Source organism: Purpureocillium lilacinum, assembly GCF_023168085.1.
Source record: "Purpureocillium lilacinum CBS 284.36 DNA, scaffold_1, whole genome shotgun sequence".
Lineage (NCBI taxonomy): Eukaryota > Fungi > Ascomycota > Sordariomycetes > Hypocreales > Ophiocordycipitaceae > Purpureocillium > Purpureocillium lilacinum.
In genome coordinates, this window is record NW_027072111.1 from 4,196,664 (window position 1) to 4,211,150 (window position 14,487).

The 14,487-nt window shown below is 60.4% G+C and overlaps 6 protein-coding genes across 6 annotated transcripts; 2 read left to right on the top strand and 4 right to left on the bottom strand.

Annotated features, from left to right (window-relative positions):
- Nucleotides 1-804: 804 nt before the first annotated feature.
- Nucleotides 805-1,964, top strand: PLICBS_000970 (uncharacterized protein; the record flags this gene model as incomplete). The annotated part of the gene is made up of 2 exons (XM_018317967.2): nucleotides 805-864; nucleotides 948-1,964. The coding sequence occupies 2 exons, from the start codon at nucleotides 805-807 to the stop codon at nucleotides 1,962-1,964; spliced, it is 1,077 nt and encodes a 358-aa protein (XP_018183492.1).
- Nucleotides 1,965-2,617: 653 nt separating this feature from the next.
- On the bottom strand, nucleotides 2,618-4,074 carry PLICBS_000971 (protein phosphatase type 2A; the record flags this gene model as incomplete). The annotated part of the gene is made up of 7 exons (XM_018317966.1): nucleotides 2,618-2,640; nucleotides 2,692-2,741; nucleotides 2,796-2,868; nucleotides 2,918-3,451; nucleotides 3,507-3,612; nucleotides 3,673-3,714; nucleotides 3,919-4,074. The coding sequence occupies 7 exons, from the start codon at nucleotides 4,072-4,074 to the stop codon at nucleotides 2,618-2,620; spliced, it is 984 nt and encodes a 327-aa protein (XP_018183491.1).
- A 1,332-nt stretch (nucleotides 4,075-5,406) lies between these two features.
- PLICBS_000972 (exocyst complex component exo84) lies at nucleotides 5,407-7,556 on the bottom strand (the record flags this gene model as incomplete). Its single annotated transcript, XM_018317965.2, has 3 exons — nucleotides 5,407-5,779; nucleotides 5,836-7,307; nucleotides 7,368-7,556. 3 exons carry the CDS (start codon nucleotides 7,554-7,556, stop codon nucleotides 5,407-5,409), a joined length of 2,034 nt encoding a protein of 677 aa, XP_018183490.2.
- Nucleotides 7,557-8,224: 668 nt separating this feature from the next.
- On the top strand, nucleotides 8,225-9,012 carry PLICBS_000973 (uncharacterized protein; the record flags this gene model as incomplete). Its single annotated transcript, XM_018317964.2, has 4 exons — nucleotides 8,225-8,285; nucleotides 8,418-8,663; nucleotides 8,733-8,833; nucleotides 8,896-9,012. 4 exons carry the CDS (start codon nucleotides 8,225-8,227, stop codon nucleotides 9,010-9,012), a joined length of 525 nt encoding a protein of 174 aa, XP_018183489.1.
- Nucleotides 9,013-9,436: 424 nt separating this feature from the next.
- On the bottom strand, nucleotides 9,437-11,846 carry PLICBS_000974 (uncharacterized protein; the record flags this gene model as incomplete). The annotated part of the gene is made up of 2 exons (XM_065599692.1): nucleotides 9,437-11,730; nucleotides 11,795-11,846. The coding sequence occupies 2 exons, from the start codon at nucleotides 11,844-11,846 to the stop codon at nucleotides 9,437-9,439; spliced, it is 2,346 nt and encodes a 781-aa protein (XP_065455764.1).
- Nucleotides 11,847-12,305: 459 nt separating this feature from the next.
- Nucleotides 12,306-12,948, bottom strand: PLICBS_000975 (uncharacterized protein; the record flags this gene model as incomplete). The annotated part of the gene is made up of 2 exons (XM_065599693.1): nucleotides 12,306-12,577; nucleotides 12,633-12,948. 2 exons carry the CDS (start codon nucleotides 12,946-12,948, stop codon nucleotides 12,306-12,308), a joined length of 588 nt encoding a protein of 195 aa, XP_065455765.1.
- Between the last annotated feature and the right edge of the window lie 1,539 nt (nucleotides 12,949-14,487).

Below are 14,487 nucleotides of genomic sequence, written 5' to 3' on the forward strand. Positions count from 1 at the left end.
CGATGATGATGATGATGATGATGTCCTCTGCGTCACCCGCCGGCGCAGCAACCCGTTGAAACGATGAGCTGCCCGCCGCGGTCCGGCGCCGCCTCGGGCGTTTCACCCACGCTGATGCAACACACGCATCGCATCTTCGACGCTTCCAAGGTTCGTCAAAGACAACAACCTTACCACTTCAGCTGGGAGACCCATTCATCAACGAGACGGGTGCTTCAAGAGCCCGAGATAGATCCTGACGCGGTCCCGCCTTCCTTCCTAGCGCCCGACCACGAGGCCCCCTAGCCCCCAGTCAGCTCTCCCACTCCCACCTGTTTCCCGCTAACAATGGGTGGCGGGCCCACACCCCCGGATCTCACGACTGCGCGAGCCCCGACCGCCGTCCGTGGTGGACTTGAGCTGCGAGCTACCTACCAGTTGCACGCCGGGCGAGAGAACGCCATGGGGGAGAGAGACCACGCGCAGGGCGTGCGCCCCGAGGGCGGGAGGAAGCTAAGGGCAAAAATTAATGCATGCTCGCGGCGCCGGCGGCGTGTGGGATATATATTTATTAGTGAGGCGGCTGTCTTTCGTCCCTTTTTATTTGTGTGTCTGGCACTTGGCAGCGAGTCTTGCAAACCGAGCTTCCATCAGCGTGCTATCTACCCATCGTCGACGTCAACAACAAGCCACCATAACGGCACTGCACCGTCGAGATACCATTGTGGCGTCGTCTTCGCAGATATACAGACACGGGCGTAGCCAACATCGCCACGACAACACTCTTGTCGCCCAACGGCTGGGGAGCCGCGAATCTACAACACCATGTCAACCAACTCTCCGCCAAGCGGCCAGGGCGGCCAGCTTGAGCAGCTGAAGAAGGCGGTTCGTAACCTTTAACCCAAAGGCACCCAAGCAGCATGTGTGCCGTCACTCAGAATACACCATCGTCTAACATTACGTCTCAGGGCCCCCCCTATCCTCCGCAGGGCGCCGGCCTCGGCGGCCAGCCCACCAAGGCCGTCGACGTGCCCATCTCGGCCGTGCTGCTCTTCCTCTTCGCCGTCTCCGCCGCGCTCAACATGACCATCTTCCAGATGAACCGGCGGCGCGGGCACAAGTTCGTGCTCTCGGCCGTCGTCTTCGGCTTCTCCATGGCGCGCATCAGCGCCAACGTCATGCGCATCGTCTGGGCGTGCTACCCGCGCGACGTCTCCGTCGCCATCGCCGCCAACATCCTCACCAACGCGGGCGTCCTCCTCCTCTTCATCGTCAACCTCATCTTCGCGCAGCGCCTCCTCCGCGCGTACCAGCCCCGTCTGGGGTGGAGCCAGCCCCTGCGCTTCGGCTTTCGCGGCCTGTACGCCGCGGTCGTGGCGTGCCTCATCATGGTCATCACCGCGGGCGTCTACAGCTTCTACACCCTCGACGTGTCCAAGCTCACCAAGATCCGCGACGTGCAGCTCTTCGCCGTCACGTTCCTCGCCACCCTCGCCTTCCTGCCCATCCCCATCGTCGCGCTCGCCGTCCTCCTCCCGCGCTCGCAGCCCATCGAGCCCTTCGGCACAGGCAGCATGCGCACCAAGGTCATCCTCGTCCTCTTCACCGCCACGCTGCTCGCCCTCGGGGCTGGCTTCCGCGCCGGCGTCGCCTACATCAAGCGGCCCGCCGACCACCCCGCCTGGTTCCACCACAAGGCCGCCTACTACTGCTTCAACTACACCATCGAGCTCATCGTCGTCTTCACCTACGCCCTGTCCCGCTTCGACCGCCGCTTCTGGGTCCCCAACGGGAGCTGCAAGCCTGGCGACTACACGCGCGGCGGCAACGGGGACGGCGGCGCTGTCCCGGACGACGACAAGGACGCCGTCGTCGAGGAGGGCTTCCGCGCCAGCACCGAGGAGCAGCAGCGGCGAGAGCAGCACCGCGAGCGGGACTGGGAGTCGCGGGCCCAGGCTGAGATGGAAAAGGGAATCTCCTCGTGAGATCGGACAAATCTCCTACTCAACGCAGGAAAAATATCCCGTTGATTCAGGAGGGTAATATGTATGACCATCATGACACATGTCGCCTGAAAAGAGCGGCACCACTATAGACTAGGCGGGCATGGCGTCCGGGAGAGCTCTGGCGGTTTTCTCTTTGTCCAAGGCAGATGATAGCGATAGCGGTACTGAAACTGCACAAACGCTTCTCCGTTGTATTTAGCCGTAATAGCGAAAGTCACAAACTCAAGCACAGTGGTCATCCCAAGCGTGTGAGCGTCGATACCGCACCTGCACCCCTGATTAAAAGTATCACTGCGATTCACTCGCCACGAATAGCGACACAGGAACATCATCACGATAACTCGCACCGGATCCATTATTCGCAACATTTTTTTTCTTGTGTTCCTGCCTCGCAGATTCTATGTCATGCGTCGCCAAAGCCGGGAAACCGCCCGCCCCCTCTAGACCCCATCCCATATTGCTCAACCACCCCATGTCCCCGCACACAACGCACGTAGACTCGCAACTGTTGTTTCCTGTGTCCTCTGTACTGGTGTCAAGATTAGTCGTACACAGTTTTGGAGCCGTCTCCCACGCCGTGCTGTTGCAGCATGTGCCTCGAGCTTTGTGTGAAGGTGAAAGGTCATGCACGATTAGAGGAAGTAATCCGGCGTCCCTATGGCGAGTTAGCTTCGTGCCACCTATGTTACGAGGGACCTGAACATACGTCTGGAGACCATGGGTTCGCCCGCTCTCGGGCAGGGGTCAAATTGCAGGCTGTGCCTTGTTAGCGTTTTTGTTCGTTGGTTGAAGTCCGAGGGCAGAACTCACAAGGTGTATTTCAGGTGCTCGTCAATCTCCATGATGGCAGCCTGGTTGCCGCATCGGTAGCAGTAGTTGGGGGCTTTCATCAGTTAGCAGTAGTCGCACACGAACGGATGGCATAGACGTACCAGAGAAGATGGTCACCACATTGCGATCCTGGGACCAGTTGTAGCCCTCCATCACAAGTTGATGCGCCCTGGCAATCAGCGTCAGACCGTTGTTGTGGTTGAAGGCCTCCGAGATGTCCTGGCCGAACGTGTAGCCCGCACCACGGGGAGAGATGCCCCAGCCGCAGCGGTCATCGGGGTCGGACCACAGCAGGTCGCACATGGGGCCCTCGTGGGGGACCTCTTGGATGCGGTCAAGGGCGCGGATGTTGTCGAGCGTGTCGATGCTGGGCGACAGGCCGCCGTGCAGACAGAAGATCTGGTTGTCGATGAGGGCGGTGAGTGGGAGGTAGTCGAAGAGGTCAGTGAAATATTTCCACACGTTGGCGTTTCCGTACTTGCGCAGGCACTCGTCGTAGAAGCCGTAGACCTGCGTGATTTGCCGGGACTCGTGGTTTCCTCGGAGGATGGTGATGCGTTGGGGGTATCGGATCTTGAGGGCGACGAGGAGGGTGACCGTCTCGACCGAGTAGTAGCCTCTGTCAACGTAGTCGCCTGGGGAACGTCAGCGTCGGCCACGCCGAGGATTGTTGCGAGGGAAGTCACGTACCCATGAAGAGGTAGTTGGTGTCTGGGTTGGGGCCACCAATCTTGAAGAGCTCCATCAGATCGTGGAACTGGCCGTGGATGTCGCCGCAGACGGTGACGGGGCATTTCTGCAGGGGCATCAAGTCAGTCGCGTCAGGCCATTTCATCGAAAGAGGGGTGTCACGTACCACGGGCTGCACATTGGACTCCTCCTGCAGAACCTCTCGCGCCTATTCAATGGCAAGTCAGCACGGGTGCCCAACCCCTCACTCGATCACGCGAGCGGTCGACGACGCAGAGAATGGAGCGCGTCGTGGACAGAGACGGACGGTAAAGCCAGCCCAGGCGAGGGCGACTAAACGACAGTCGTGTCTACCGGGGGGCAAACCGCCGCCTCGAAGCTCGATGCAGTTGCAGGAAGGGGGGATGCTCACCTTATCGCAGAGTCTCTGGACGTCGGCCTCGGCCAGCTGTTTGCAGTTCATCAAGCTCTCGATCCAACCGTCGAGTGTGGGGATCGAGGCGGGCTCGTTCTGGACGGGCGACACGTCGGCGGGTGCCCTTCCGACGTCCTCCATGTTGGTGTCCATGATGTGCGATGCCGCTGTCGGTGGGGGGCGCTGCGGTCGAGGGACGGAGGCAGACGACGGCGAGAAGAAATGACGTTGCGATCACGCCCGGGCAGAGTCGCGATCCGATCGGTGGGGCAACAGCGAAGCAGGGAGAGAGGGAGACAGAGGGCTACGCCGCCAAAGGGGGACGCAGAGGATCGTGGGCGTTGGAAGCAGCGGCCAGCCAGCCAGTGCAAATTGACCTCGAGGATGCGTGAGGCTCGTCGCGATGGTGCAGCGCAGGGGTGGAGATTCGTTCGTGGGCGGTTCGTGGCGGGAGGAGTGGCGGAGGAGGGTGCTGAGTGATGGATGATGCTGATTCTGAGGCAAGGCCAGCGCAGGTGCTGGAAAGGTAGAGGTCCCGCCCCGTCGAGGGGAACCTACTAAGGGGGGGCTTCCAATGGGGGGGTTGCGTGTGAGTGGGTGGACGGCCAGGCCGGGCGGTGGCGGGCTGCTTGTGCTGAGGTGCTTGGGGGGGGGGGGGGGGGGGGAGGGGGGGCGCTGCCGGGCCTCCACTGGTCCTGGCTGAGATTGCTGCCCGCGCCCGCCACAGTGCCGCCCCCCTCAGCCTCGCTTAATCTCGACAGGCGGGCGTCCGCCCAGCCCAGCAGCCTGGCCAGCCTTCAAGCCGGTGGCTGGCACGCAACTGCCCACGGGCAGGCGCTTGCTCACTGCCGTACCGACCAGGTGGCGACGGGACACGGGACGCGCCAAAACAATGGTTCACTTTGATAAGGTAGGCAAGCCGCCGCACGCGTCGGCCCGGCATGCGTTTGTGTACCTCCAGGGCCACCTACACGCATACGTAAGCTGTATGCTCAAAGACAGGGCATTCTAGGCCCTCGGCGCTTCTGCAGAAGATATTCTCGCACGTCTGGTTCGCGGTCGCTCACTGAAAGAATGACTTATTTATGTGGCCGTTTCATCCGCCTCCAGAACAAGCACTCGGGCGGGCGGTCCCCATCCAGCCCATCCAGCCCTCTGGGTCTCTCTGCCGCTCCACCAAGGCACCTAGCTGCACTGGGAGCTACCCACTGAACGACCTAAGCAACAGCTCCAGGAGCTCACTGTGGCTGGTGCTCGATGGGTCGCTGCGGCACGGCTCCCCACAGCTCCCTTATTTTGCACATTCCCATCCACTGCACGGCAATTTGGTGAACGAGTCGCAAATGTGGTGCCCCCATCTTCTCCGACATGATGTTCGTGGAAAATGCTAGCTATTAATTCGTAAAGGCTGTCTGCGTTAGCACTGCTATCGGGCTACGTAGCTCATCCGTCGTCGCACCTCCGTCATCGTCATCAGGCTCGCAACTACGCCAACCCTAAGCCCACCGGCGTCGCCGTTGCCGCGCCGGCAGACGCATGGGCGGCGGCCTCCTCCTCGAGGCCCCTGCCCACAAGGTCCTTAAAGTCCAGTCCGACGTCAGATAGCTTCTGCGCGTGCTCCTTTGCCCGTTCCATGCACTGCGTCCAGACCTGCCCCCCACGCTCGGTGCTGCTCAGCTGTCTCGCGAGGATGGCGTTGAACGCCTCCACCTGTTCCTTGGCCCATTTGACGCACGCGCTCATCATGGGCGGCGGAAAGCAACCCTGGAAGCACTGCACCGTGTTGTGAATGATGGTGAAGTAGACAAACGAGAGCTGCCAGATGTACAGGTGCAGGTCGCCCTGGAAGATGCATTGCCTGTGTCTGTTAGCACCGGTCGTGGTGGCGACATACTCGCCCAGTACAGTGCTTACCTCGCTCGCTTGTGAATAGTGTCGCTTCGCGCTGCCAGATACGCTTCCCTGGCCCTGTCTTCAAACCCGAGCCGTGCTAGCCAGCTAACATTGCGCTTCGTCTTGGACTGGTTGTTGTGCGTCATCTCAACCTCGTGGATCAGTATGCCCGCCAGCTTGGAGCACCGCTCCTCGACCTTGAAGTCGATGAAATCTTGCGCGACAACGTTGCTCTTAAGCCCCCGCGCAAGTCCCTTGAGCTTCTCCACACGAGCCACAGCTGGCTCGATCCTCTGAAGCGACACGTCAATGTCGAGTTCGTCCATCTGGCTCTCGACCCACCGGAGGTTCTGCTGCTTGCCGTCAACCTCGATGAGCATGTCCTTGATGTCAGACAGTGTCTCCAGGAGCTCCGTCTTCTGCAGCAGACCCGGGTCGCGCGAGGCAAAGTAGTTGATGGTTTCGCGCGCCTTGTTGTTGGCCTCCATCTCGGACTGCAGGCCCTTGCGAAGCTCCTCGACCGCCTTCCGCACATTGAGAAGTAGCGACTTCTTCTCGGAATCTTCAGGCTTCTCGGTGCGGTAGATGAAAGACTCCTGGCCGCCACCGCGGACCATAATGGCGTCGGCCAGCTTATTTCTGCCACCGGAAGACTCTCCGGTGCCGGGCATGTCGACGACCTCGACATCCAGAAGCGGCCAGCACCGATCAGCGACCAGCTTGATCATGGGGCCCCGGGACGTGTCGGTGTTGGGAGCGTCCACCTTGCGCTTCTTGCGTGATGCAATGAGCAGGTGGTCGTTGAGCAAGAAGATCTGCATCGCTCTCCGAGACTTGTACGTCGCATTGTCCAGCTCGATCCACGGGCCGGCGTTCTGCACGACGTGGCGGCCCGCAGCGTTGGGTAGAAACTTCTGGGACCCCTCAACGTTCTTGTACAAAGCTTGCATCTGAGAGTTCCAAAGTGCGCTCCTATCCGCAACGGAGCTCCTTTTGTCTCGCTTGCTCAAACCCGCGGGCCCCCGCCCCGGGAGACTGGCCGGCTCGTCGTTCTTCATCGACGCCGCCCGCAAGGCGGTAGTATTCGTCTTCAGGTCCGCCATCAAGTTGCGCAGGGCTCTCATCTCACCCTTGAGCTTCTCGGCCTCCTTGCTAATCTTGATGAACTGCGTGCGGTTCTGCATCAGGTTCTGCTGCAGGTCCGTCGCAGCACGCGCCTTGAGCTTCCGCAGCGTCTCCTCAAACTCCTGGATCTGCTCTTCGGTGGCGTCACCCAGGACCTTGGACACGTACTGGTCGGGCACGAGGTTGGGGTCTCGCAGGGTCTTGATGTCCAGCACGGGGGCGGCGCCCCCTCGCGACGGCGGCGGTCGGCGCTCCGCCTGCTCGTATCTGTCAATTGAGGGCATGGCGGGCATCGGCGGCGCGGAGGGGTCGAAATCGGCGGGCAGGTTGAACCGCGTCGAGTATCGCTGCTTGACGAGGTCTGAGGTCTGGACACGGGGTTAGCAGACGCGCCGTCACGCCCACCACTTCTAGTGACGGCATCGTACCTTTCCTCTGGTTGAGGGACCTGGCCGCAGACGAGGCTGAGGGACGGGCTCAATGGGCCCGGGGGCACCGCCTTTGATCGCCTCATCCTGCGTTATGGGACTCGAGATCTGCCTCGGCGCGGAGATGGTTGGGCGACCCTTGCGCTTGGGGCCGCTCCGGAGGGAGATCTTGCTGCGCTCCTCGGACATGATGTCTGCGGTCTCTCTCTCGAGAGGGCCACGGTGCAGCAGCGACGTCACGCCTCTTTGTGTCGTGCCGCGAACCAGAGGTGCTCGCGGCGGGCGTCGTGGCTGGCGTCAATGGGGGAGGTGAGGTGGGAGGTGAGTCTGGTGTTTCATCAGCGAGCCGCTGAGCAACCGATGGGCCGCAGCACGCACCACCAAAAGGGGGGGCTCTCCGCTGTCACTGCGCTGGAACCTGGCAGCTGGGGGCCATGCAGCTCAGCGCACCGCACGCGCTCCCGTTCCAACCTGGAACGGGGGCCCCACCAGGCGATGATGCCGCTGGCTCGCTGCAAGGCAGTGCTAGCCGGTCATTCAACCGACGTTCTCCCGGCCCCTACCGCCGCCCGCGCCATCGATGTTCCGGAGCTTTCCCTTCCCGCGGCTCCAGCGCCGCATGCCTGCTGATGTCGTCAAAAAATTTGGTCGGCTCTGATTGACGGCCACCAGCAACCAGAAGCTGCACCAGCTGCCTCCATCATTCACCCACCGTTCCCTCCGGCGCAACTTTCAATCGACATCACCGTCGCCCATCAGCCACACCACCATCCCCCCTTCGCGCCGCGAGTCCTCGTCCATCTTCCGCCGCTGCGATCCTGCTCATCCGCGTTTGAGCTTCCCCCCAGACTGTCACAATGGTTCAGACATCGACCGTCGTGACGGCATCGGTCGCAACCGCCGCGGCCGCCGTTGTCGGTATGTTGCGGCCCTCCTCCTCTTTTCCCTTCCCAACGTTCATCGCCCGGCACTTCCAAAGCTCAAACCTTCTTCCTCGCCGTTCTTGGAATTCCATCGCGCACGTAACAGAAGCTAACACAGCCACTGCAGCCTACGTTGCCTGGTTCGACTACCGCCGCCGCTCGCAAGCCGACTTCCGCCGCAACCTGAGGAGAAACGAGCGCCGCCAGGCCCGCGCCGAGAAGGAGGAGGCCGAGGCCTCGACGCGGCGCCAGCGCGACGCCATCAAGCTCAAGGTCGACGAGGCCAAGGAGGAGGGCTTCCCGGCCGGTGTTGAGGAACGGGAGGCCTACTTCAACGAGCAGGTCATGTCGGGAGAGATGCTCAGCTCAGACCGTATGTTTCCGTCTTGCTCCCGGAGCGAAGACTCCGACTCTTGCGTCCGCATGCTGACTCTTTCAATAGCTTCCAAGGCGGTTGAGTCGGCTCTTGCCTTCTACAAGGGCCTCAAGGTGTACCCCGCCCCCGGCGACCTCATCAAGATCTACGACAGCACGGTGCCCAAGGTATGTCTTTTCTCCTTACCCTCAACGCACTTCCTCGGAGATATGCTAACTCGCCCCCCCAGCCTATATTAGACATCCTGGCCGAGATGATCGCATACGACTCCAGCCTAGACATCCGCGCCCGCCCCGCCGCTGGCGGCATCAACCTGGGCGACATTCCCAACGTCGGCCTCGACTAAAGCAACAAGAACAACTGACGCCCGAGACAGTAGACAGCACGTCTGTCTACACACGGCGAACCCCGATACTCAACTCGACAGGAAACCCCTCCACTTGACAAGCATCCGCGGGGGCTCCAATCTATCAATCTCAGGGGCCGGGTCGGCCGGCCCTATAGTGTACCATATTGTCGCTCTTCAAGCTTCGAATAGAGCTTTGTGTAAACAGTACCACGGTGGAAAATGATACCACAAAGGGTGGGCTTGGGAAAGGCAATAATGGTAGCGTTTCCGCAAAAACATCCATGATTCATTACAGTCCTGCGTCGTCTTCCGTGGGGGTGCATGTGGTCATGACTCTGTAGCTTCCAGACTTGTCCACGATTCATTACATGCATGCCTCACCATCTGCGGAAAAGTACATTCTACATGTTCCGTTCTGCAGCTACCAGACCTGCTCTGGGGGCTGTTCCCGAACGACGACGTTCTCAATCTTGCGCCCCTTTCTGTCCACGCGGTCGTCCCGCGGGTCGAACCCGCCGTTGCCCCAGAGCGCCCACTCGGGCGTCGGCTCGCCCATGTAGTCCTCGGGCGTCCAGTCGCCGTCGGCGCCGCGCTCCTCGAGCAGCTCGAAGAAGCGCTTGTAGTCGATGTGCGTGTGCCAGCGGCCGTCGACCCTGAAGCGCTCGCTCGCCAGCAGGATGCAGCAGCTGTGCGCGTGCTCGGCAGCGATGCCGTACGCAAGCCCCTTCGCCTTTAGCCTCTTCTCCAGCGCCCGGACAAAGTCGCACACCTCCCAATAGAAGGGCACGTTGGACATGCTCAGCCCGGCGTTGGAGGAGGTGGACGTGCCGCAGTACGTGACGCCCTTGATCTCGACGAAGCACGGCAGGCCGCGCTCCACGAGCTGGGCGTACCCTTCGGCCTCGTCCTCGACGTTGAAGCCCTTGACGAGCGTCAGGCGGAAGACGGTGCGATGGCGGAAGCGCTTCTCGCGGAGGATATCCAAGCATCGCTGGAAGCGCTCCCAAAAGTCGCGGTGGAGCGGCCGGTCGATCTTGCGGAGCGAGTCTTTGTTGGACGCGTCGATGGACACGTACAGCTGCGTCACGGCCTTGAGCGCCGCGAGCTGGTCTGGGTGCTGCGCGTTGCAGACGAGGAACGACGAGATGCGCTCGGCGTGCAGCATGGCAAGGAATTCGTTAATGTGCGGGTAAAAGATGGGCTCGCCGACCAGCGACAAGGCGCAGTGTCGTATCCTCAGCGCCTCTGCGTATCGCTCGGCTCGGACTCCCGGTACGCCACGCATCATCTTGATCTTCTTGTAGTGATTCTCTTTGACACCCTCAAAGATCATCTCGGGCGGGTCGACCACCCACCGCCAGGTTGTGCCCACGGGGTTGGTGCCGTGTCTCCAGCAAAAGACGCACTTGTTGGAGCACGACAGGGACGGCGTCGTCTCCATGCACTGGTGCGAGTTGATGCCGTACAGGGAGTACTTGTAGCAGCTCCCGCGCCCTCGCAAGGCGGACTTGGTCCATCTGCAGATCTTGACGCCAGAGTGTGAACCAACGATTGCGTATCCCTGCTTCGTCAGGGCCGCGTATGTTGGCGAGTTCTTGGCGACCATTTCTTTGACCACGGGGGCCTGGGGCGCCTTCTTCTTTGTGGAAGAGCCGTAGGAGGTAAAGTCTACCGCGAGCGGTGCCTTCTTCGAGGAATTGCCGGTGGAGGTGCCGCTTGTGCGAATCATCTTGCCCAAGTCCTCGACATCGTCCAGCGCCCGCGAAGATTGCTCATCGCCAGCCTCCTCGTCATCAAAGACAACCTCGCCGTCATCCTCGCCGGCAATGTCCTCGTCGTCGCTCTCGATGGGGTCCCCGCTGCCACGGACGCCTTCGCCCAAGTTGCCCGTTCGCGCGACATGTTCCAGGACCTCATCCAGGCCGCTAGACCATTCGGCAAATCGCACTCCGTGATCGCTCTTCATGTCGCCCATGCCGACCGGGTATGCGCGCTTCCGGCCGGTCAGTTTGGACATCCACTTGTCCAGCTCCTTGGCCTGAAAGCAGAAGCCCTCAGCCTCGTCCGGCCACCCTTCCTTGTCTCCGAACCCAAACACAGAGTATCCCATCAGAGGCGATAGGGGCGCCGTGTCGATTCTGAAGTCGTGATGGGTCTCCTCCAGGTGCTGAAGCAGCGTGTCGTTAATGGTGTCAATGTTGTAGCTCGGGATGAGGAAGACGTAGAAGTAGGTCGCGGCCTCTGCAGACTTTGGAGGCGAGACAAAGAAGTCTTCAAAGTCGATTTCGGCCAGATCATGTAGCTCTGGCTCGAGAAAGTGGCGGCCCGTCTTCTGAGTGAGCTTCTCGACGGCCGTCTCTACTGACGCGAGGTACGCCCTGGCAATCGTTTCCGTCTTGGTGGTGACGGACGAAAAGAAGGCCATGATCTTGACCGGGCGCGTCAGATCGACTGCATCATGCTTTTCCTGCGACGGCTTCTTGACAACGCCGCCCTTTATTCTCCTGGGTCCGGAGGGTTTCGCAACAGGCTTCTCTGCCACGCTCCTGGTCGGAGCCAAGGCCGCGGGTGGTGCCTTTTCATCGTACACTCGTGGAATCGGAGCCACGTCCTGCTCGTAGTCGCAGACGTGAATGTAGACTCGGATCGCGAGGAGGACGAAGAGGGCGCAGAGAATTAGAGGCGTGCGATGCGTGTGCCACAGCTCGACGACATCTGTCTCGCGCAAACTATGGTCAGCACAATGTAGTCAGAATGGTCGCTGACCCCGGAGACTTACCGGCCACAATGCCTCGCTGCCCGAGGCTGGACAGCCAGCTCGACAGAACCATCTTGACTGCGCGCAGAGTCGGGTGAGGACTGCGGTGTGCAAGTCGAACGATTTAGAGATGGCGGCCCCGCGACGGAGACGAAGTCGAGTGGGAAAAAGTGCAACGCAGTGCCGCACTGTCGTGCTACCCCTCCACCACAATTTCAGCGGGGGCGTTTGTGGGGGCCGCCAATTCGTGCGGCCACTGCAGGTGCGGTCGCGCCACTGTGCGCCAGGACACTGGGCAACTCGACAGTGCAGGAGGGGCGGCAGCTGGGCGGTATTACAACGCCAATATAATCTTTCTCTCATTGGCTCTCGCTTCACGTACGGCGTCGCGACTCCTTCAACCACGTATTCGTCAAGTCAATTCTAGTCACTAAATCATAAAGCCGTTTCCTATCTTGCCGCCTCTATAACTTTAACCACAGCACGTCTAGATGAACGCTCCACCTTCGTCGCCATTGCATGTGCAACTCTCTCACTCACCGCCAACGGTATACCGTTGGCACTCCCCTTCCTCGTCCAAGGCCATGGACACAGCGTTGACGCTAGTATCATCGTGCCCTGCCATATGGCTCAGCACGCGGACAAAGGCCTCGACCCTGCTTGCCTCTCGGCCGATGATGACGGCTTTGTTGGCCAAGGCCTCCTGCCCGCGAGAGTCCTTCGTCAGGCCCGAACCCCAATGGACGCCAATGGCCGTTCTCTTGCCATCGTCATGGTGCCAAAAGACTGGCCCGCCCGAATTTCCTACGGTTTCGTCAGCAATTTCAAAGACGCGCTGACATCGACGCTATCCATGTACCTGCAGCCGTGTCGAGGTCGTACTCGAGCATCCATCCCGACTGAGCCAAGTCATACGACGGGATCGTGCACTCGCTGTAATGCATGCGCTTGCCGTCTCCCATGTCTGATGGGTACCCGTAGACGCTTATGGTCATGTCTTTGCCTCGCGCCGGAGACTCGACGTACGGAATCGCACGGGTATGCTCCTCGAAGGGCGTGTCCAGTCGGATGAAGGCGAGGTCGTGCCTGGGCATGTAGGACCTGTACCATCCCCAGTTGACCACAACATGCTTCCCCCGTCGCAGTTCACGGCTGTCGGTCTCGTATCCCGCCATGACATCTACGGCCATCAGGCGGCCATGGAGCTTGTGCAAGACACAATGGCCCGCAGTGGCCACGGTGTGCCCGTCCACGAGCCATCCTGACCCTGCCAACACGACGGGTTTTCCGGAAGAGTCTTTGAAGTAAAGGACAAGTTTCGCAACTCCTGCGAGAGACATATCAGCGCCATTACCATCCTGCCGCGGGTGGGCTTACCGTACCTCGAGCATTTCCGTTGGGGTTGAGATGATCTTTGGGAACCTTCTTCCTTTCATGTTTACCGAACGTGATTTCTGGCCCACCTCGATGGCAAATCCAGGATGCAGTGTTCGTTTCGGTCATGGGTGGGACCAACTGCAGGTGCCACCCGACCATATCTAAGGATCGAGATGAATCGTTGGTGATCTGCCGGTCGAGACCCGCGTGCTCCATGAGAAGACCTTCGAGCTCATAGAGACATGCCTTGAACTGCTCTAAGAGGCGCTGCCGGAGAGATGACGTGCCATCGAGGGAAACAACTATAACGTCGGGTTCATGACTCGAAGCACCTGCAGTCGAGGCATGCGGTTGAATCCTCGAGACAAGATCTTCCCATTCTGAAAAGGGTCTCCATCGGAGGCAGGATTCGGAATGGAGTTTGAGCGGCTGTGTGGTCGACGCAATGCGTCCGATCAATTCATCCAACTTAGATATGAGACACCAGACTCTGTCGTATTCAACCATGTTCGACGGGTTTGAAGTTTCAGCAGAGCGGCCTTGTTGGCCAAGATTGTGAAGCAACGGTTGATAGATCCCTAATAGGAGATCATACTCCCTCACGCGTGCGACGAGGTTTGGCTCCCAAGGGATGTTGGCGCCAAGCAAAGTCTCACGAAACGCTTCAGTCCAGCTGTTAGCTCAAGCCCGAAGCACAACAGCAGCAGAGTGGAGCATACCGAGCTCAATCGGCTTGTCCTGTGGTGGCAGGATACGTGCAGGGGCTGCGGCCACGGCCGCGGAGTCTGCGATGGGAGACGCCATCCTGGTGCCGTCCGCGAATGCTTCAGTGCGATGAATAAGTATAAGGCCTTTGATGGAGGATTTGGGAGAACTGATTGCTTGCAAAGAGTTGGGGGGCTGGGCACAGGCCTATTTATGCCGGAAGGAGGGCAGCAAGAACAATTACAATATCTGGAGCTAGACGTGACGGATCACGGGATTCACTTGTCGGGGAACCCTCTCCCCCAGCCTGGCAGCGACTCGTGGAGACTTGTGTTATACGATTTCGACATGGCAGCACCCTTGTGCCCGGTCATGTCGACTCGGCGGGCCGGTCGTGCGTCAATCGACTCGAACACGGCCGGAGTTAACCAGGCGGCCCAGCGACCTCGACACTCCCCCCTCATTAGCTTTCGGTCGGGCCCGAGCAGGGGACAGACGCCCCTTCGGTCAGATACACACCGTCTAGCGTGCACACCGGCATGGTGGCCGAGGCAGGGACTTGAGCGGACCAGCCGCAAGCAGTGTACGTTGTGTATGTGTGATAGGTGGAGCGGCGAGCACTCTGCTGCCAA